This window comes from Electrona antarctica (genome assembly GCF_951216825.1).
Source record: "Electrona antarctica genome assembly, chromosome: 18".
Taxonomy (NCBI): domain Eukaryota; kingdom Metazoa; phylum Chordata; class Actinopteri; order Myctophiformes; family Myctophidae; genus Electrona; species Electrona antarctica.
Window position 1 is genome coordinate 5,900,668 of NC_136799.1, and position 23,124 is coordinate 5,923,791.

The 23,124-nt window shown below is 46.4% G+C and overlaps 1 protein-coding gene across 1 annotated transcript in view; it reads left to right on the forward strand.

Moving 5' to 3' along the window:
- Positions 1–23,124, forward strand: part of atp10d (ATPase phospholipid transporting 10D) — an 83,751-nt gene that overhangs the window by 56,055 nt on the left and 4,572 nt on the right. The window contains exons 14-25 of the mRNA XM_079527935.1: positions 3,171–3,487; positions 5,400–5,661; positions 6,613–6,751; positions 9,013–9,119; positions 10,781–10,907; positions 11,907–12,091; positions 13,399–13,726; positions 16,627–16,703; positions 17,672–17,797; positions 18,171–18,371; positions 21,202–21,282; positions 22,818–22,922. Coding sequence (XP_079384061.1) covers positions 3,171–3,487; positions 5,400–5,661; positions 6,613–6,751; positions 9,013–9,119; positions 10,781–10,907; positions 11,907–12,091; positions 13,399–13,726; positions 16,627–16,703; positions 17,672–17,797; positions 18,171–18,371; positions 21,202–21,282; positions 22,818–22,922 — 2,055 coding nt within the window. The remainder of the gene's footprint in view (positions 1–3,170; positions 3,488–5,399; positions 5,662–6,612; positions 6,752–9,012; positions 9,120–10,780; positions 10,908–11,906; positions 12,092–13,398; positions 13,727–16,626; positions 16,704–17,671; positions 17,798–18,170; positions 18,372–21,201; positions 21,283–22,817; positions 22,923–23,124) is intronic.

A 23,124-nucleotide genomic window follows, 5' to 3' on the forward strand; every position in this document is an offset into this window, starting at 1 on the left:
CCAGCCAGCCTCGACATGTGGTGAGTGAGTCACAGCAGTGTGGTGGTGTCCTCCCCCAGCCAGCCTCGACATGTGGTGAGTGAGTCACAGCAGTGTGGTGGTGTCCTCCCCCAGCCAGCCTCGACATGTGGTGAGTGAGTCACAGCAGTGTGGTGGTGTCCTCCCCCAGCCAGCCTCGACATGTGGTGAGTGAGTGAGTCACAGCAGTGTGGTGGTGTCCTCCTCCCCCAGCCAGCCTCGACATGTGGTGAGTGAGTCACAGCAGTGTGGTGGTGTCCTCCCCCAGCCACCCTCGACATGTGGTGAGTGAGTCACAGCAGTGTGGTGGTGTCCTCCCCCAGCCACCCTCGACATGTGGTGAGTGAGTCACAGCAGTGTGGTGGTGTCCTCCTCCCCCAGCCAGCCTCGACATGTGGTGAGTGAGTCACAGCAGTGTGGTGGTGTCCTCCCCCAGCCAGCCTCGACATGTGGTGAGTGAGTCACAGCAGTGTGGTGGTGTCCTCCTCCCCCAGCCAGCCTCGACATGTGGTGAGTGAGTCACAGCAGTGTGGTGGTGTCCTCCCCCAGCCAGCCTCGACATGTGGTGAGTGAGTCACAGCAGTGTGGTGGTGTCCTCCCCCAGCCAGCCTCGACATGTGGTGAGTGAGTCACAGCAGTGTGGTGGTGTCCTCCCCCAGCCAGCCTCGACATGTGGTGAGTGAGTCACAGCAGTGTGGTGGTGTCCTCCCCCAGCCAGCCTCGACATGTGGTGAGTGAGTCACAGCAGTGTGGTGGTGTCCTCCCCCAGCCAGCCTCGACATGTGGTGAGTGAGTCACAGCAGTGTGGTGGTGTCCTCCCCCAGCCAGCCTCGACATGTGGTGAGTGAGTCACAGCAGTGTGGTGGTGTCCTCCCCCAGCCAGCCTCGACATGTGGTGAGTGAGTGAGTCACAGCAGTGTGGTGGTGTCCTCCCCCAGCCAGCCTCGACATGTGGTGAGTGAGTCACAGCAGTGTGGTGGTGTCCTCCCCCAGCCAGCCTCGACATGTGGTGAGTGAGTCACAGCAGTGTGGTGGTGTCCTCCCCCAGCCAGCCTCGACATGTGGTGAGTGAGTCACAGCAGTGTGGTGGTGTCCTCCCCCAGCCAGCCTCGACATGTGGTGAGTGAGTCACAGCAGTGTGGTGGTGTCCTCCCCCAGCCAGCCTCGACATGTGGTGAGTGAGTCACAGCAGTGTGGTGGTGTCCTCCCCCAGCCAGCCTCGACATGTGGTGAGTGAGTCACAGCAGTGTGGTGGTGTCCTCCTCCCAGCCAGCCTCGACATGTGGTGAGTGAGTCACAGCAGTGTGGTGTGTCCTCCTCCAGCCAGCCTCGACATGTGGTGAGTGAGTGAGTCACAGCAGTGTGGTGGTGTCCTCCCCCAGCCAGCCTCGACATGTGGTGAGTGAGTCACAGCAGTGTGGTGGTGTCCTCCTCCCAGCCAGCCTCGACATGTGGTGAGTGAGTCACAGCAGTGTGGTGGTGTCCTCCTCCCAGCCAGCCTCGACATGTGGTGAGTGAGTCACAGCAGTGTGGTGGTGTCCTCCCCCAGCCACCCTCGACATGTGGTGAGTGAGTCACAGCAGTGTGGTGGTGTCCTCCTCCAGCCAGCCTCGACATGTGGTGAGTGAGTCACATCAGTGTGGTGGTGTCCTCCTCCAGCCAGCCTCGACATGTGGTGAGTGAGTCACAGCAGTGTGGTGGTGTCCTCCTCCAGCCAGCCACGACATGTGGTGAGTGAGTCACAGCAGTGTGGTGGTGTCCTCCTCCAGCCAGCCTCGACATGTGGTGAGTGAGTCACAGCAGTGTGGTGGTGTCCTCCTCCCAGCCAGCCTCGACATGTGGTGAGTGAGTCACAGCAGTGTGGTGGTGTCCTCCTCCAGCCAGCCTCGACATGTGGTGAGTGAGTCACAGCAGTGTGGTGGTGTCCTCCTCCAGCCAGCCTCGACATGTGGTGAGTGAGTCACAGCAGTGTGGTGGTGTCCTCCCCCAGCCAGCCTCGACATGTGGTGAGTGAGTCACAGCAGTGTGGTGGTGTCCTCCTCCAGCCAGCCACGACATGTGGTGAGTGAGTCACAGCAGTGTGGTGGTGTCCTCCCCCAGCCAGCCACGACATGTGGTGAGTGAGTCACAGCAGTGTGGTGGTGTCCTCCCCCAGCCAGCCTCGACATGTGGTGAGTGAGTCACAGCAGTGTGGTGGTGTCCTCCTCCAGCCAGCCTCGACATGTGGTGAGTGAGTCACAGCAGTGTGGTGGTGTCCTCCCCCAGCCAGCCACAACATGTGGTGAGTGAGTCACAGCAGTGTGGTGGTGTCCTCCCCCAGCCAGCCACAACATGTGGTGAGTGAGTCACAGCAGTGTGGTGGTGTCCTCCCCCAGCCAGCCTCGACATGTGGTGAGTGAGTCACAGCAGTGTGGTGGTGTCCTCCTCCAGCCAGCCTCGACATGTGGTGAGTGAGTCACAGCAGTGTGGTGGTGTCCTCCTCCAGCCAGCCTCGACATGTGGTGAGTGAGTCACAGCAGTGTGGTGGTGTCCTCCTCCAGCCAGCCTCGACATGTGGTGAGTGAGTCACAGCAGTGTGGTGGTGTCCTCCTCCAGCCAGCCTCGACATGTGGTGAGTGAGTCACAGCAGTGTGGTGGTGTCCTCCTCCAGCCTCCAGCCAGCCGCAACATGCTGCGTGTCTTCCCCCCCACATCTCTCTCCCCGTCTCCTGTCGACTTATTGTGAATCTATCAATAAAGGCAAAAAAAGCCCCCAAAAATATCGTAAAAAAACAAAAAAAAGGTACCCATACAAATGATTTAATTTCGGTTTTGCATATCGGTTCCTAATTTATTTGTTTATTTATTTAAGAGCTAAATCCGGTACTGTTGTAAGGAGATGTATAGAGCAAGTGCGCTGCGACTCTCTCTCACCATTGAATGGAGTCTCTCCATCAGAACTCTTGACGTTCCTCCTCTCTGTGTGTTGTGTTGTCCAGGTCCAGGTCCCCGAGGCCAAGACTCCTCTCAGGTCCCTGGAGGACATCAAGCTGATGTTCCTCCTCTCTGTGTGTTGTGTTGTCCAGGTCCAGGTCCCCGAGGCCAAGACTCCTCTCAGGTCCCTGGAGGACATCAAGCTGATGTTCCTCCTCTGTGTGTGTTGTGTTGTCCAGGTCCAGGTCCCCGAGGCCAAGACTCCTCTCAGGTCCCTGGAGGACATCAAGCTGATGTTCCTGAGCCACTTCTCGTCTCTGTCCACCACAATGTCGTCGGCGGCGGCAGCGCCGCCCCAGGACAACGAGAGCCCTCACAGCTTCACGCGCAGGCTGTTCACCTGGGGCAAGGCCGCTTCCTTCAGCCCCGCCACGCCGCCACCCATCGCCGCCGGGCGCGGGGAACGGCCCGACCCGACGGGCACGGAGCCGGGAGAACTGGAGGCCTCCATCCTGGGGTCCAAGTCCTCCGCACTGCAGGAGGAAAGGAATGACGGGTAGGCCTGACAGCATTTTATTATTGCACGATCGACTGGTTGCAGTTGTTTGAGTCATTCTTAATTATGTAGGAAAGGAAATTGGGCCTCTGTTCTGTTTAGTGTAGCACGGTGGTTCTCAGAGTGGTGTAAACCACTCCTATGACTGGCTTTGTTAGTTTACCTGTCTGTCTGTCTGTGCTCAAAAAATGAGCATGGTTGCTATGGTCATCCAGTTCACACGGGTGTGATTTCATTACGTCAGACATTACGTCAGACCACAGCTGATCAGGCTATATAAGACCTTACACCACTCAGTTCACACGGGTGTGATTTTTAATTTCAAGAACAACCGTATCTCTGAGAGTGTTCAAATGGAGATAGAATCCAGCAGGAAAGCACACAAAAATTCTACGGGTGCTGAACAAAGTTGACCAAAGTGCTGTACAATTAGGCAAAGCAGTAATAAAACATAATACAATACAGTAATAAAAACATATACAATAAAATCAAACACTCAGGAGTACACATTATTTGCGGTTTAAAAGCCAGGGAATAGAAATGAGTTTTAAGATGTGTTTTAAAAACAGGTAGTGTTGGAGCCAGCCTGACACGGCTAGGAAGCTGGTTCCACAGTTTAGGAGCAATGACTGAAAAGGCTCGGTGCCCTCTTCTCTCACACCTTGCCTTGGGGATGACAAGGAGCATTTGATTGGCTGACCTCAGTGATCTAGATGGAACATAGGGTTTTAGGAGATCGGAAACGGCGCTGATCCATTTAAAGATTTAAAAACAAACAATAAAATCTTAAAATGGTTTCTAAAACGTACTGGGAGCCAGTGGAGTGCAGCTAAAACGGGAGTGATATGTTCATATTTCCGGGTTCCTGTTAAAAGTCGTGCGGCAGCATTCTGAACAAGTTGAAGGCGGGAGAGGGAGGCTTGGGTGATGCCGGCGTAGAGGGCATTACAATAATCAAGGCGAGTTGTAATAAAAGCGTGTATCACTCGCTCTAGGTCCTTAAAAGATAAAACTGATTTGATTTGTGATAAAAGCCTCAAATGATAAAAACTAGATCTAACCACAGCATTTATTTGTGTATCAAGTTTAAAAGCATTATCCATTTTAACTCCTAAATTGGAGACCATGGGAACCACAAAGGGTTGAAGTGGGCCCAGGTCTAAGGGAGGAGCGTTAATGACACTTGGTCCGAACATTATTACTTCAGTTTTACTTTCATTTATATTTTAAAGATTTAGGGCCATCCAGGCTTTAATATCTTTTAAACATACAAAGAGAGGGGATAGGGGGCTGTTGCTATTTCTATTTAGGGGCATGTATATTTGGGAGTCATCTGCGTATAGATGATAGGAGATGCCATGTTGTTTTAAGATGAGTCCTAGGGGGGGATATAGTGAAAACAGGATGGGGCCAATAATTGAACCTTGGGGGACTCCAGATGACAGGGGGGGCGGAAGAAGATGTATGATGACCAAGTTTAACTGAGAAGGATCTATTGCATAGGTATGATTTGAACCAGTCTAGGGCAGTATCCCTGATACCTACACTGTGACATGGCGTTGTAGACACTACGTGTAAGTGTAGGTTCTCCCGTAGTAGAAAGGGCTGCGACGGAGAGCAGGTTTATGTATCGATCACTGATCCATTTCCGGTCGCCGTAGCCGACTGCCGTATCCGCCGTTGCTTAAAGTCGCTATTAAAAACCCCTCGTGCTCAAGGAGCCATGAGGGGTCCCCTGGAGTGTTTCCAGTGAGTCAACATGAATGATATCGGCTGGTCAGACTCTGTCTGAACAGAATGGAACAGAGTCTTCATTAGTATCATTGGTAAGGAAGAGGAAGAGGCCCAATTTCTTGCCAATATGGCTGCTGTGCATAGAGCCTACTAATCAACAAACATTTCACATCGCTAGTGACGGCGAGGAGGATGATGAGGAGGAAGGCTGGCCAACGGAGGACGATGCGCCCGGCGAGCGCGTGGACGTCGTGTCGGGCGACGGCAGCTCGGCCAGCGGCGCCGACGCCAGCGCAGACGACCAGCTGCTGTACGAGGCGGAGAGCCCCGACGAGGCGGCGCTGGTCCACGCCGCCAGAGCCTACCGCTGCACGCTGCGCGCACGCTCCGCAGAGCGCCTCCTGGTGGACCTGCCGGGGATGGGCTGCCTGGCCGTGCAGGTCTGTATTATGTACTGTATATATACTGTACACCTTGCATGTCGTCGCTGGCCAGTGGAAAAACCTTGTATGTTCAGAAGTGTTACTTTTAAAGTAGTCTCGTGTAGCCAGTGTAGACAACTATTCCACAAGAGAACTACACCTCCCGAAATCCGAGTAAGGAAGCTGCTTTTTCCGTTCACGAAAAAATATTTTATCTATATCTCTACATTTTATTTTTGTATTTCCTTTTCCGCTAAACAACAAGCTATATATGCTTAGGTGTTTTCAATTTATATTAGGATAAATTTGCACGACTGTAAAGATGAAACAGAAGTGGGGAGGAGGCTCCACTTCCGCTTTATATTTGACTCATGACAGCTCTCCCGTTGCTAGTCCAGACTGTATGATGGAAGCATTTGGAAATTGCGAGAGGCAACAGTCTGGCAACGCGAGACTACTTTTAAATGGAATGGAACGGATTTTTTCCAGAAATGTTGAGAATAGATGATCTACAAGCTCACAACGCATCGCGACACGCTGTGAGCTCGTGGATCGGCTCATTTCACTGCCATTGCCTGACACTCTCTTGTATGACGAAATAGGGCATTCAAGCGTCACTACGCAACCAACATGTTTGTTTTTATAATGAATAATGTCTCCCTACTCTTCTATTGAGACATTTAGATCGTGTCAAAGGTCATGTCTCACCTAGACACAGGATCTGACACGGATTTTGACCTGATCATGGTCAAGATTCAATTTATCCCCTGAGCGTGGTTCAAAACCAGGGTAGAAGAGGCAATTTACATTTTGACAGAAACACTAAATATTTGAAATATGGAGCTACTCTGACTCTGTCCTCTCTCTTCTCACCAAAACGATAAATGATGATGGAGTATTTGGACGTTGTGACAGGCAACATAACGTTCTAGTGACGATGCATTCCCTGATTGTGACCCCGTGATGCAGCTGCTGCACATCCTGCCGTTCGACTCGTGCAGGAAGAGGATGTCGGTGGTGGTGCGCCACCCTCTGACGGGCCAGGTGGTGGTCTACACCAAGGGGGCCGACTCTGTCATCATGGAGCTGGCCGAGGCGCCGACGCAAGGTGGGTGACCATCATCTCTTAACCCATTTAGGCCTGACGTCGAAATTTAAAAGATGTCTTCTAAATCCTGACAGTTTTCTGAAATACCTCGTGTTTCTGTATCAGTGGTGCTCAATATTTCATGTCAAGGAGCCCAAAAATGATATGTAATCCACCGACCCCCATCTGAAAATATGTTGTTCCAGGAACCCCCCAGAAGCAAAGATTTGAGTTAAAAACGTTCGCTCTGAAAGAATATATATTCAAAGATTTGTGCCACATTTTCACGATTTTTCAAAAATAGCAGACCTACAAGCTATGAGCTTGTAGATCTGCTATTTTTCAATAGCTAAAGTATAACATAAGGCTATAAACACCAAAAAGGGTTCCCGCCCAGAATGGGTTAACCCATTTAGACCTGAGGTCGATTCTACAAATGTCTCCTAAATCCTGACAGTTTTCTGGTGGCCTCGTTTCGAATAACGATCAAAACCTAAGCCTACAGGACACAGCAGCGGTGTGGTTTTCTGCTTCCACTTTACAAAAGTATTTAATTTATATCAATTATTTTAAGCCTAGAATCAAGCTAGACTTGATCTAGTCTTGTTGGTGGTGACAGAAACATAGTATTTTCATGACGTTGTGTGCAGGCAGAGAACAGGCAGCAGAGACCTAACGTAGTATTGTCATGACGTTGTGTGCAGGCAGAGAACAGGCAGCAGAGACCTAACGTAGTATTTCCATGACGTTGTGTGCAGGCAGAGAACAGGCAGCCGAGACCTAACGTAGTATTTCCATGACGTTGTGTGCAGGCAGAGAACAGGCAGCCGAGACCTAACGTAGTATTTTCATGACGTTGTGTGCAGGCAGAGAACAGGCAGCCGAGACCTAACGTAGTATTTTCATGACGTTGTGTGCAGGCAGAGAACAGGCAGCAGAGACCTAACGTAGTATTTTCATGACGTTGTGTGCAGGCAGAGAACAGGCAGCCGAGACCTAACGTAGTATTTTCATGACGTTGTGTGCAGGCAGAGAACAGGCAGCCGAGACCTAACGTAGTATTTTCATGACGTTGTGTGCAGGCAGAGAGCAGGCAGCCGAGACCTAACGTAGTATTTTCATGACGTTGTGTGCAGGCAGAGACCTAACGTAGTATTGTCATGACGTTGTGTGCAGGCAGAGAACAGGCAGCAGAGACCTAACGTAGTATTGTCATGACGTTGTGTGCAGGCAGAGAACAGGCAGCAGAGACCTAACGTAGTATTGTCATGACGTTGTGTGCAGGCAGAGAGCAGGCAGCAGAGACCTAACGTAGTATTGTCATGACGTTGTGTGCAGGCAGAGAGCAGGCAGCAGAGACCTAACGTAGTATTGTCATGACGTTGTGTGCAGGCAGAGAACAGGCAGCAGAGACCTAACGTAGTATTGTCATGACGTTGTGTGCAGGCAGAGAACAGGCAGCAGAGACCTAACGTAGTATTTCCATGACGTTGTGTGCAGGCAGAGAACAGGCAGCCGAGACCTAACGTAGTATTTCCATGACGTTGTGTGCAGGCAGAGAACAGGCAGCCGAGACCTAACGTAGTATTTTCATGACGTTGTGTGCAGGCAGAGAACAGGCAGCCGAGACCTAACGTAGTATTTTCATGACATTGTGTGCAGGCAGAGAACAGGCAGCAGAGACCTAACGTAGTATTTTCATGACGTTGTGTGCAGGCAGAGAACAGGCAGCCGAGACCTAACGTAGTATTTTCATGACGTTGTGTGCAGGCAGAGAACAGGCAGCCGAGACCTAACGTAGTATTTTCATGACGTTGTGTGCAGGCAGAGAGCAGGCAGCCGAGACCTAACGTAGTATTTTCATGACGTTGTGTGCAGGCAGAGACCTAACGTAGTATTGTCATGACGTTGTGTGCAGGCAGAGAACAGGCAGCAGAGACCTAACGTAGTATTGTCATGACGTTGTGTGCAGGCAGAGAACAGGCAGCAGAGACCTAACGTAGTATTGTCATGACGTTGTGTGCAGGCAGAGAGCAGGCAGCAGAGACCTAACGTAGTATTGTCATGACGTTGTGTGCAGGCAGAGAGCAGGCAGCAGAGACCTAACGTAGTATTGTCATGACGTTGTGTGCAGGCAGAGAACAGGCAGCAGAGACCTAACGTAGTATTGTCATGACGTTGTGTGCAGGCAGAGAACAGGCAGCAGAGACCTAACGTAGTATTGTCATGACGTTGTGTGCAGGCAGAGACCTAACGTAGTATTTTCATGACGTTGTGTGCAGGCAGAGAGCAGGCAGCCGAGGCCTACGCTCACATCAGGGATCAAACACAGAGACATCTGGACAGCTACGCCAGAGAGGGCCTCCGTACGCTCTGCATCGCTAAGAAGGTAAACACTGTATGCTATTAATGAAGTCAATGGAGAGCTCTCTCTCTCTCTCTCGCTCTCGCTCTCGCTCTCTCTCTCTGCTAGGCCAGACAGCCGGGCCATCTCTCTCTCGCTCTCTCTCTCTGCTAGGCCAGACAGCCGGGCCATCTCTCTCTCTCTCTCTCTCTCTGCCTGCTAGGCCAGACAGCCGGGCCGTTTTCACAGAAGAGTGAGGAGTGCTTTGCATATCTTATCCACAGTGTGTTACTGGCACTGTCCCAACTACTTATCAACCATCAGCGCCGGGATTCCTTCAAAATAGAAGCTCTGGGGTGCCGGGAAGACATGGCCGCTTTTACTCTGTAAAGCCCCCCGCCCCTTCTGTTCTGGAAAAAAACGGAGATATTTTTTTCAATATTATCACTAAATAAGTTAATTTCTGACTTCTCAACTGCCTCTCGTTCAAAATATGAAGAGCTTAGTATATCAATCAGATCAAAACCACGGAGAGCTCCCTGGATTAGGAGAGATGAGGCATTCTTTCTGCAGGAGGTAAACTAGGAAGTGAACGGACCGCGCATGGACGAAAAGCAAAGCGTATGGTGGCCTTGGAGACCCAACTCAAAAATAAAAAAGGAAAAAACTCAGAATATCCTTCTCTCGTTTGATATCATTGAAGATGCGCTAGGACGTGTACACACGTCATTGTAACCCGTCGATTGGATTGCTTATGACGTGTGGGTACGTCGGTTGGACTGAACCAGTTAAGGTGCTCACTGCTCAAACATCGAGTCATCTGCATTATTAGCATAATTATATTAGCTGAAACAATGTAAACATGGAAGTTCTCATATTAATTACTAATGTTTCAACGGTGAAGTTGTATCGGATTCTCACATACAAAATCAGGAGAATCAAATGGCCGGCGCGCCTTTCCAAAAGTTGAACTGTTTCATATTTGAAGTGTCAAAAAAGAAGCGCAATGGATGGCGCGGCAGCGGTGGCCGAACGGTTTGCGGAGCGGTCTTGATACCGGAAGGTCGCCAGTTCGTATCCCCGGACCGGCACGTTAAAATTACCACCGCTGAAGTGCCCTTGAGCAAGGCATTGAACCACTACCATGAAATATTCTATGAACAGGGCCTGGCTGTAAACAAGTATCTGATGCTTAGTCCAGTTACCCTGGGTAAATATAGTAGCTTTGCTTTGCTTTGCTTTGCTTTGCTGGGAGAAGGACCGCATCAGCGCGTCTTTACCATAGAAATGTGAGACTGGCGCTGCAAAGTAACGCGCATAGATTAAAGTTCTCAGTCGCCACGACTGATTTTAGTCATTTGGATTGGATAGAAGCCAGCATGTCTTCTATCTTCCATAAAACGAATTGTCTGGAAATGCCGTATACAAGTAATGGTTAAAGTCTCAGTCCGTGAGTTCTTCACCTGGTAGGTTGGCAGTATGAACACAAGGAATAGTATTACTAAAACCTCATAATGTCACCTAATGTTTGTGATGATTGTTGTGGAAACAGCGCTAGTGTGGGACGGGGAGGCGCTCCTTTCACACTGTCACAAATCGCACGTTAGGACACAGTTTTTCAGTTGTGAGGTTTATTTTTGCTTTACTCCACTCACGTGGCGTTCTCCGTGGACTCGTCTCCTCATGCTGTACTGTGTGTCCACCAGGTGATGGAGGAGGAGGACTACGAGCTGTGGCTAAAGAGACACGTGTTCGCTGAGACCAGCATAGAGAACAGAGAGGAGCTGCTGCTGGAGTCGGCACAGAACCTGGAGACCAACCTCACTCTGCTGGGTAAGTTCTTCTCACAGAGCCTGGAGACCAACCTTACTCACTCTACTGGGTAAGTTCTTCTCACAGAGCCTGGAGACCAACCTTACTCACTCTACTGGGTAAGTTCTTCTCACAGAGCCTGGAGACCAACCTTACTCACTCTACTGGGTAAGTTCTTCTCACAGAGCCTGGAGACCAACCTTACTCACTCTGCTGGGTAAGTTCTTCTCACAGAGCCTGGAGACCAACCTTACTCACTCTACTGGGTAAGTTCTCACAGATTGCAATGGTCACCCACATCCACAAATTGCATATGAGTGCAGGATCCAAAAATACTGAGAAAGGAGAGAGGAGATCCGCACACCGCTCCCAAAATAATGAATTTACAACAAAGCGGACAAAAATATATAGTATCAGTATACCTGACGAAGGCCCGTGAGGCTGAAATGTTGTAATGTTTTTGTCCGCTCTGTGGTGAATACATTATTTTGGGAGCTTTTAAAACGGTGTGCGGATCTCCTCTCTCCTTTCTAAGTTCTCACAGAACCTGGAGACCAACCTCACACTGCTTGGTAGGTTGTTAGGGCTAAATGGTGAATGAGTGCCATCTGGTGGACATAATACATGTATGTAGCAATAATATACTGTCAGATTGGGAGGGATGGGGTGAGGAAGAAAATAGGGGGGAAAATGGTATGTTCAAACTGTTTTAACTTTTTAACTTTCTACCAATAAACATTTATATATATATATTAAAAAAAAAAAAAAGATTAGCCTGACACTCACTCACTGAATTTTCATTTTTAATGATAGTGATTCTGGAGCCAGTCTACTGTCAGATGGGTTTTTTTATGAGCGGTTCAGAACCCGACCCATGGGACGGGAGGATATGTACATGTATGCACATGGGACATTTTGTAACCCGTGTGTGTGTGCGTGTGCGTGTGCGTGTGCGTGTGCGTGTGTGTGTGTGTGTGTGTGTGTGTGTGTGTGTGTGTGTGTGTGTGTGTGTGTGTGCAGGTGCTACAGGCATCGTGGACAGGCTTCAGGAGGAGGTCCCAGAGACCATCGAGGCTCTCCAGAAGGCCGGGGTCAAAGTATGGGTGCTCACTGGGGACAAACAAGAGACCGCCGTCAACATCGCCTGCGCCTGCAAACTGCTCCAAGCCAACGATCAACTCCTGACTGCAAACTGTGGCAGCAAGGTTAGTTTATTAGTTGGTTATGAGGTGCACTTCATGAGGTGAGGTGACTTCGCTGATGACATTGCGCTTATCAGGCAATCATTGGAGTACGCTCAGGCTCTCCTTCAGTCTCTTGAGCAGGCCTCCAACTGTGTTCAAACTGAAGACGTAAATATATGCAAATCCAACAATAACCACGTTATCAAAACACTTAACAACACTCCTTTGAAACAGATTGATGACTACAAGTATTTGGGTACATATTATGTCTTCTTCCCAAAAGGACTTTCAAACTAGGAAGGGTATGGCCTGGTCATCCCAGCTTAGTAAGAGGCCCATTCTACTCTCACTTACACCCGCCTTCTAATGAGAGCACAAAATCTCTCTTGGAAGAGCCACCCATCGACTAATATACGGCAACCTTCCCTGTGTTTCTTCACTAGTCCGATCCAAAAGAACACAGTTTGTCGGCCACTGCTACAGAACTGACAATGAGGTTATATCTTCCCTTCTCTGGAATCCTGCCTCAAAGCAGACAATAGAAAACTGTCGTTCCCTGATGTCATCGCTAGGGACACATCAGAACTGGGGATGGAAATGAATGACCGGGAAGTCTGGCGTGGCATTGTGAGGTCAATGATCTTGAACCACGGTCGAAAAAGCAATTTTCTTTTTCAATCTAAAGCAACTTTCAAGTCTGTAGTTCTCTTAAGTTGAGTTCTACAACAACATACTGAAACGAGTGGAATCCAATGGCTTCCATTATTATTATACTCTGCGTGCCCAAAACAGCAGATCCACAAACTCAACAGTTCATCAAAATGTGACATGTTGTGTGAGCTTGTAAACTGGCAATTTTCACTTCATTTTCATGTTGACCTACATTATGACATGCCCAAAATAATGGATGCTAGGTTCCGCGTGGTTGAACGTAAACGTGTTATTAGGATGCTAGGTTCCGCGTGGTTGAACGTAATAATAAATAATGGATGCTAGGTTCCGCGTGGTTGAACGTAAACGTGTTGTTATTAGGATGCTAGGGTTCATGTGGATCCTGAGAGTAGATTCTACAAATCTACTTCTAAATCATGTTTATGAAAAAACTGTTTCTATATCAGTGGTTCTCAAAGTTTTTCATGTCAAGAACCCCCCCCCCCCCCCCCCCAGAAGCAAATATCTGAGTTAAAAACATTATATTCAAATATTTGCACACATTATCACAATTCTTTTAAATAGCTAAAGTTTAAAATAATACTTTAAAGTTATTTTTTTTTGCTAAGGGTGACACAGATGTGTTCCAGGTCTTAATGGGTTCATGTGTTTTATAGGATGCGTGTGCGGCGCTGCTCCAGGACCTCATCGTGGAGGTGGAGCGCGGCCGGGTGAAGAGTCTGACCGCAGCGCGGGAGGAGGGGGCGGAGCCAGGAGGCGGGAGGACGCCGACAATGCCGACGCTCGCAGGCGGAGCAGCAGGCTTCACTCTGGTGATGGACGGCCGGACGCTGGGCTGGGCGCTGCAGGAGGACCTGAAGGAGGCCTTCCTGGAGCTGAGCGGGCGCTGCAAGGCGGTCATCTGCTGCCGCTCCACCCCGCTGCAGAAGAGCCAGGTGGTCCGCCTGGTCAGGGACCACCTCAAGGTCATGACCCTGGCCATAGGTGAGGAGGACCACACCTAACACATATATATATACACGACGGCAAGGAGCGAGCGTTCTGATGGTCGATATCACGCAGAAAAACCTGACCGTTCTGATCTGGCGGCGTAGCCTGAACCAATCAAATAACCAATAAATGGTAGCGTGTAGTTCTCAACCAATAAAGATTTTTTGGCGCAGCGAAACCTCGCTCAAATAGAGACTCTCTGTATACAATATAGGAGGAGGGGTGGACGACGTCGCTGCACACTCGCGTTGCGTCAGGACAGTCTAAATGAAAAACATGCATTCTATTAGGATTTCATCGTTTTCTGAAAAAGCTGTTTCTATGTCAGTCGTTCTTCGATTTTTCAAAAATAGCAGACCTACAAGCTCGTAGCGCGCCACTCGGTGGCGCACTATGAGCTTGTAGATCTGCTATTTTTCAATAGCTAAAGCATAACATAATGCTAACACCAAAAGGGGTTCCTGGACTGAGGCCCATTCTAAAAACTTCAAATATTTATATACTGTAGCAGCATCACTTTTTTGTCATTTTTGAATACTGTACATACTGTACAAAAACCCAAAAGGGGTTCAGTAAGCATGTATTTTTATATATTTTATATCAATGAATCTACATGAATCTATCGAATTGATTTCTTATAATCTACTACAGTAAATCGAGTAGATTGACCACTTTGTCATACAATGGCGTGCAAACATTTGGAAAATAGCATATCTGCAAGCTCACAACTCATCGCAAAAATGGGCCGTGGGGGGGGGGGGTGGAAAGATTTTCAAATAAAATATTTTTTTATATACTGGATTAAAATGTATCAGTTTTCATATTCAATCAAATCGTTTATTTCACTTAACAGTTGTGAATCCTGCATGGTGTTTTTTTTTTGGAACAAGGTTTCACAAAAGAAAGAAAAAACATTGCATTGCATTTTCCTCTCTCTGGCTTGTCATTCTCTAAAACCAGTGATTCAATGTCCTCTTTCTCAAGGAAAACAAGCCGTCTTGTTTCACCACAATGTTCAGCATGTGTCACCATGTTGAAAGCAGAGCGCTGAAACAAACAGTGATTACAAAACCATTGATTTCGACTCGACGTTGACCACCAGATAAGAACTGTTCTCTTTCCCCAGCCGACTGTCTCAGTAGGAGTCCAACAGACCAGTAGTGGTCAACATATTCTCAGTAGGAGTCCAACAGACCAGTAGTGGTCAACATATTCTCAGTAGGAGTCCAACAGACCAGTAGTGGTCAACATATTCTCAGTAGGAGTCCAACAGACCAGTAGTGGTCAACATATTCTCATCTCAAGGACCCCCACATTGATATCTCAACCCATAAGAAAAGTTTTGTGTGTTCATATTTTTCATTCTGTTTAGTTTCATGTGTTGTTTCAAAGCCAGAGCACTGAGAGCAGATGAGTTTCTATCTCTGAGGATGTGGTGGAATGGTTCATTTATCACTCCAAACGTCATAAACCAACCATCATTTACTAATCCTATTTGACACAGACCTGATGGAAGCTAGTTATTATGTTATATTATTACTAATCCTATCTGACACAGACCTGATGGAAGCTAGTTATTATGTTATATTATTACTAATCCTATCTGACACAGACCTGATGGAAGCTAGTTATTATCTCTATTTGACACAGACCTGATGGAAGCTAGTTATTATCTCTATTTGACACAGACCTGATGGAAGCTAGTTATTATCTAATCCTATTTGACACAGACCTGATGGAAGCTAGTTATTATCTAATCCTATTTGACACAGACCTGATGGAAGCTAGTTATTATCTCTATTTGACACAGACCTGATGGAAGCTAGTTATTATCTAATCCTATTTGACACAGACCTGATGGAAGCTAGTTATTATCTAATCCTATTTGACACAGACCTGATGGAAGCTAGTTATTATGTTATATTATTACTAATCCTATCTGACACAGACCTGATGGAAGCTAGTTATTATCTAATCCTATTTGACACAGACCTGATGGAAGCTAGTTATTATCTAATCCTATTTGACACAGACCTGATGGAAGCTAGTTATTATCTCTATTTGACACAGACCTGATGGAAGCTAGTTATTATCTCTATTTGACACAGACCTGATGGAAGCTAGTTATTATCTAATCCTATTTGACACAGACCTGATGGAAGCTAGTTATTATCTAATCCTATTTGACACAGACCTGATGGAAGCTAGTTATTATCTAATCCTATTTGACACAGACCTGATGGAAGCTAGTTATTATCTCTGTCGGGTGGAAACCTCATATGTCCAAAACTGTTACTGCATTTATATAGCGCTTACAAAAAAATCCAAAGCACTTTACATAGATATTAGATTGTGCATCACATTCACCCATTCACAAACACATTTACACACCGATGCCAGAGGAAACCATGCAAGGCACCAACCTGCACATCGGGAGCAATCAGGGTGTTCAGAGTCTTGCTCAAGGACACTAACTCTGGGGGAGCCCCGGGTTGGAACTGGGAACCTCACCATCCGGCCGCTCCACCGGCCACTCTACCGCTGAGCCACTGTCGCGCCTTTTGGTACTTCTGTGTGACTGTGCTGTAGTATGATCAAGTAGGGCGTTAATATGAAAAAACGCAGAAAGTTAGAATATGGATATAAGACCCGACAGCAACTGTACAGTAGGCTTCATCATGTGTGTCTAACTGTACAGTAGGCTTCATCATGTGTGTCTAACTGTACAGTAGGCTTCATCATGTGTGTCTAACTGTACAGTAGGCTTCATCATGTGTGTCTAACTGTACAGTAGGCTTCATCATGTGTGTCTAACTGTACAGTAGGCTTCATCATGTGTGTCTAACTGTACAGTAGGCTTCATCATGTGTGTCTAATGTGTCTCTGTCACGTAGGGGACGGTGCCAACGACGTCAGCATGATCCAGGTGGCTGATGTGGGCATTGGCATATCTGGCCAGGAGGGCATGCAGGTAACAAAGAGTCTTCCACAAGCTTTTAGCCTAACACCACACACTAGATCTGACCTGACCTGACTCCACCAGTTGATGGCGATATTGAGTCAGGTTAGACTAGATCCAGAGTTCCAGACCCATGTGGCACAGTTTTTATGTCCGATGCCAATCCCCATTTTGGAGAATCCAGACCACAGATTATCCATGTTTTGACCGAGATTTTGTTATGATAAAATACAAAAAGTGTTTATTTATATTAGATTAACATTTCTCTTATAAGCAAGCAAACAAATTGACAAAAATAAACATGTTTATCTGTTAAGCGTGGCACGTAGTGAGTGAGCTTGTAGATCTTGAATTCATGGCAACTATAGTAATGCAAACCTGTGCGTGTGTGTGTGTGCTGTATGTATTTAATGAACAGAAGATAAAAGCCTGGTGTGTTTTGTAAGCATATAAAAGGTCTATGAGATAACACACCATGTCTGTGTGTCCGTCCTCAGGCTGTGATGTCCAGTGACTTTGACCATGTCTGTGTATCCGTCCTCAGGCTGTGATGTCCAGTGACTTTGACCATGTCTGTGTGTCTGTCCTCAGGCTGTGATGTCCAGTGACTTTGACCATGTCTGTGTATCCGTCCTCAGGCTGTGATGTCCAGTGACTTTGACCATGTCACTGGACATGGTCTGTGTATCTGTCCTCAGGCTGTGATGTCCAGTGACTTTGACCATGTCTGTGTATCCGTCCTCAGGCTGTGATGTCCAGTGACTTTGACCATGTCTGTGTGTCCGTCCTCAGGCTGTGATGTCCAGTGACTTTGACCATGTCTGTGTGTCCGTCCTCAGGCTGTGATGTCCAGTGACTTTGACCATGTCTGTGTGTCCGTCCTCAGGCTGTGATGTCCAGTGACTTTGACCATGTCTGTGTGTCCGTCCTCAGGCTGTGATGTCCAGTGACTTTGACCATGTCTGTGTGTCCGTCCTCAGGCTGTGATGTCCAGTGACTTTGCCATCTCCAGGTTCAAACACCTCCGCAAGCTGCTGCTGGTTCATGGACACTGGTGCTACGCTCGCCTGGCCAACATGATCCTCTACTTCTTCTACAAGAACGTGGTGAGAACATCTGTCTCTCTCTCTCTCTCTCTCTCTCTCTCTTTCTCTCTCTCTCTCTCTCTCTCTGTCTCTCTCATCCTCGCCAGGCACTAATAAAAGCAAGACCACATAACTCCTGTATTTGCTGCAAGACCACATAACTCCTGTATTTGCTGCTCTCAATTTACAATTTAGGCATTTAGCCTAGTTTTTAATCTCCCCACTGACTATAATTACAGTAAAACACAAGAAACACAAACATTAAACTAATTAAAAACTAAACTAGAACTAAGCCTTTACACAAAAAAACTAAACTAAACAAGCAAACCTGCTTTAAATAAAACATTGTAAAACCGTAATAACCTTTCTTTGTGTGGTTTTGTTTGGTTTGCAGATGTACGTGAACCTGCTGTTCTGGTACCAGTTCTTCTGTGGGTTCTCGGGCAGCGTGATGATCAACGCCTGGGTTCTGATCCTGTTCAACCTGCTGTTCACCTCCGTGCCGCCGCTCATCTACGGAGTTCTGGACCGAGACGTGTCCGCCCAGACCCTAATGACCCTCCCCCAGCTCTACGGAGCCGGGAACACACACAAGGTACAGTACCAAACCTTAATGACCTGTGTAATAAATGATGGGTTTCTGCATACCGTGTATGTGTGCATTTTACTACCAGCTAGCCTAAGCCTACCCATATTTATTTTACAGCAGTTTTTACTTTAATTGTATTGTAAACAGTAACCGAGTGTCAGACTTAGTCAGAAGTTCGAGAATCGAGTTGAATCGAAAACATTGATTTTGAATCTAATCGTGACCCCAAGAATCGGAATCGAATCGAATGGTGGAACACCCACAGATCAGGGGGTAGAGTGGCTGGATGGTAACTGCAAGGTTGCCAGTTCGAACCCGGGCTCCCCCAGAGTTGGTGTCGAAGTGTCCTTGCACTATATATTTCTAAAACTATGAAACATTTCAAAGATTTCTTTTCAGGCAAAAATATCCACCGTAAGATGAACCTAAATAGGTTTGAATGTGGTTTCTAGGTGTAAGTATGTAGGACTAGCAGCATGCCAAAGTTTGTGATATTGCCAAGTAAAAAGTTCCAGCATGTGTCTCCACAGTAAGCTGAATTATAAAATGTGTGAATGGAGTTTCTAGGTGAAAGTGATTTTTTTGACGTGCCATAGAGCTGCCATTGAGCCCCATTATACATTTCTCAAATTTGAAAGCACTATATATTTCTAAAACTATGAAACATTTCAAAGATTCCATTTCAGGCAAACATGTCCACCGTAAGATGAACCTAAATAGGTTTGAATGGGGTTTCTAGGTGTAAGTATGTAGGACTAGCAGCATGCCAAAGTTTGTGCTATTGCCATTGAGAATGCATTGGGCGTTTAAGTTAAATAACTCAGAAACTACAAATCATTTCAAAGTAAAAAGTTCCAGCATGTGTCTCCACAGTAAGCTGAATTATAAATAGTGTGAATGGAGTTTCTAGGTGAAAGTGCTTTTTTGACGTGCCAATATCTGCCATTGAGCCCCATTGTGAATTTCTCAAATTTGAAAGCACTATATTTCTAAAACTATGAAACATTTCAAAGATTTATTTTCAGGCAAACATGTCCACCGTAAGATGAACCTAAATAGGTTTGAATGGGGTTTCTAGGTGTAAGTATGTAGGACTAGCAGCATGCCAAAGTTTGTGCTATTACCATTGAGAATGCATTGGGCGTTTAAGTTAAATAACTCAGAAACTACAAATCATTTCAAAGTAAAAAGTTCCAGCATGTGTCTCCACAGTAAGCTGAATTATAAAAAGTGTGAATGGAGTTTCTAGGTGAAAGTGCTTTTTTGACGTGCCAATATCTGCCATTGAGCCCACCCTGGCCAAGACCTACGCTGAAAAGACTATCAGCGGAAGTGGCGGAAGTGTTGCGTGTAAGATAACTACGTCACGCGGTGCGGCTGTGTTTACTAGTCCCCACCCAATGATCATTTCAGCGGGAATACATTTTCGGGAACACAACGCTGCGATTGGTCAAAAAACGTTAACTTCCGGGGGGGGGGTTACACGGCGGAAGTCCTGCCTTAGATAGCTTATTTGTCCTAGGTTGTGACCAGGCTCTTCTTTTTCGCAGTTAAGTGAGCCTGGGACCGAGGCTACATTGAGCCCCATTGTGAATTTCTCCAATTTGAAAGCACTATATTTCTAAAACTATGAAACATTTCAAAGATTTATTTTCAGGTCCACCGTAAGATGAACCTAAATAGGTTTGAATGGGGTTTCTAGGTGTAAGTATGTAGGACTAGTAGCATGGAAAAAATGGTGCTATTGCCATTGAGAATGCATTGGGCGTTTAAGTTAAATACGGGGGGGACATATTTTGACAGCAGAAACTGCCTGTCATAATTTCTCCCTATTCCAAAGCCCCCACCGGTACATTATATATTTAAACTATTTTCAGCAATGGTACACTTATTTTTTCAGTGGGTAGATCTTGTTAAGCTGGTCATTTTGAAAGTAGATCTCACGTCATAAATGTGTGGGCACCCCTGGTCTAAAGTGTCTAATCAAAGTGTTTCGGGCAGTGGTGAAGTACCTGCCCACTACTGCGGAGGTTGGGCGTTTGAATTTACCGCAGTGCGGTGCATCCATCCGGCTTTGTCCAGTGTCTATAGTATACGAACACAACTGGCCCGTGTTCTGGTGAGTAAAGCCGGCCGGGGAGGTTTAGCGGAGCGTCCCGTTGCGTCGCGCTGACAGCGCAGAGCACGTGAAGTCTGACGAATCGGGTTCAACGTTGGTGAACGTGTTTGTTTGTTGGTGTTTTCATAGGTCTATGTGCCCTGATGTGTTTGTTTGTTGGTGTTTTCATAGGTCTATGTTCCCTGATGTGTTTGTTTGGTGGTGTTGTCATAGGTCTATGTGCCCTGATATGTTTGTTTGGTGGTGTTTTCATAGGTCTATGTTCCCTGATGTGTTTGTTTGGTGGTGTTGTCATAGGTCTATGTGCCCTGATATGTTTGTTTGGTGGTGTTTTCATAGGTCTATGTTCCCTGATGTGTTTGTTTGGTGGTGTTGTCATAGGTCTATGTGCCCTGATATGTTTGTTTGGTGGTGTTTTCATAGGTCTATGTTCCCTGATATGTTTGTTTGTTGGTGTTTTCATAGGTCTATGTGCCCTGATATGTTTGTTTGGTGGTGTTTTCATAGGTCTATGTTCCCTGATGTGTTTGTTTGGTGGTGTTGTCATAGGTCTATGTTCCCTGATATGTTTGTTTGTTGGTGTTTTCATAGGTCTATGTGCCCTGATGTGTTTGTTTGGTGTTGTTTTCATAGGTCTATGTTCCCTGATATGTTTGTTTGTTGGTGTTTTCATAGGTCTATGTGCCCTGATGTGTTTGTTTGGTGTTGTTTTCATAGGTCTATGTGCCTTCCACGTTCTGGCTGACAATCCTGGACGCTTTCTACCAGAGCCTTGTCTGCTTCTTTGTGCCTTATTGTGTAAGTACACTAATTAAATGACACACTGGACTGTAAGTATAGTATACACACAGTACTGTGAGTAACATGTATACTGTAAGTAGAGTACACATACAGTACATACTGCAATAGTACATAGTATACACTACAACATTCTGTTTGCAAGCGTAATGTCGAGGAGGTTTGTAATAAAGACGAAGTCATGTCTGAGAGTCATGACTGGGTGTCCTTCATGTAAGTCTGGACTGGTTCCTTGCTCGAGTAAAATCTATTTCTATACTGTATGTAACGGGTATCGAACAGCAACCCAAGGTTCTAACAGTGATCAACACTGGGTGCTTCAGTAATCCGAGAATCTGCTCCGAAAACCGAGTGCTCTGGTTTTGAAGTCACAGAATTCTCTGACAGCACTTCATCTAACAGGCGGAGGAGATGGGAATTAAGTAGCGGTGGCATTTTCACCTTTTGTTCTTCAGGCACATGCATAGTCAGACATTAACAATATGAATATGTGTGTTATTTCTCTTCAGGCATATGCAGTGTCAGACGTTAACTATAATGTTATATTGCGTATTATTTCTCTTCAGGCATATGCAGGGTCAGACGTTAACTATAATATTATATCGTGTGTTATTTCTCTTCAGGCATATGCAGGGTCAGACGTTAACTATAATATTATATCGTGTGTTATTTCTCTTCAGGCATATGCAGGGTCAGACGTTAACTATAATATTATATTGTGTGTTATTTATCTTCAGGCATATGCAGGGTCAGACGTTAACTATAATGTTATATTGTGTGTTATTTATCTTCAGGCATATGCAGGGTCAGACGTTAACTATAATGTTATATTGTGTGTTATTTATCTTCAGGCATATGCAGTGTCAGACGTTAACTATAATGTTATATTGTGTGTTATTTCTCTTCAGGCATATGCAGGGTCAGACGTTAACTATAATATTATATTGTGTGTTATTTATCTTCAGGCATATGCAGGGTCAGACGTTAACTATAATATTATATTGTGTGTTATTTATCTTCAGGCATATGCAGTGTCAGACGTTAACTATAATGTTATATTGTGTGTTATTTCTCTTCAGGCATATGCAGGGTCAGACGTTAACTATAATATTATATCGTGTGTTATTTATCTTCAGGCATATGCAGGGTCAGACGTTAACTATAATGTTATATTGTGTGTTATTTCTCTTCAGGCATATGCAGGGTCAGACGTTAACTATAATGTTATATTGTGTGTTATTTATCTTCAGGCATATGCAGGGTCAGACGTTAACTATAATGTTATATTGTGTGTTATTTATCTTCAGGCATATGCAGGGTCAGACGTTAACTATAATGTTATATTGTGTGTTATTTATCTTCAGGCATATGCAGGGTCAGACGTTAACTATAATGTTATATTGTGTGTTATTTATCTTCAGGCATATGCAGGGTCAGACGTTAACTATAATGTTATATTGTGTGTTATTTATCTTCAGGCATATGCAGGGTCAGACGTTAACTATAATGTTATATTGTGTACTATTTCTCTTCAGGCATATGCAGGGTCAGACGTTGGCGTGCTGGCGTTTGGTTCTCCCATCAACACGTCTGCTCTGTTCATCATCTTACTGCATCAGGTCATAGAGAGCCGCACTCTGGTGAGACCCCTGACCCCTGCTGCACCTAACTGATTATATTCACTCTTGGCCCGGGCCGGCCTAGTGGTCCGGGCAGCTATAGGCTGCTAATCCAGCCTGACAGCGCGCTGCGGGTTCGACTCCCTGGCGCCGACGACCTTTGCTGCGTGTCACTCCCCCATCTTAATACATGATTCTTCTTGTGATGTTCCAACGGCATGAG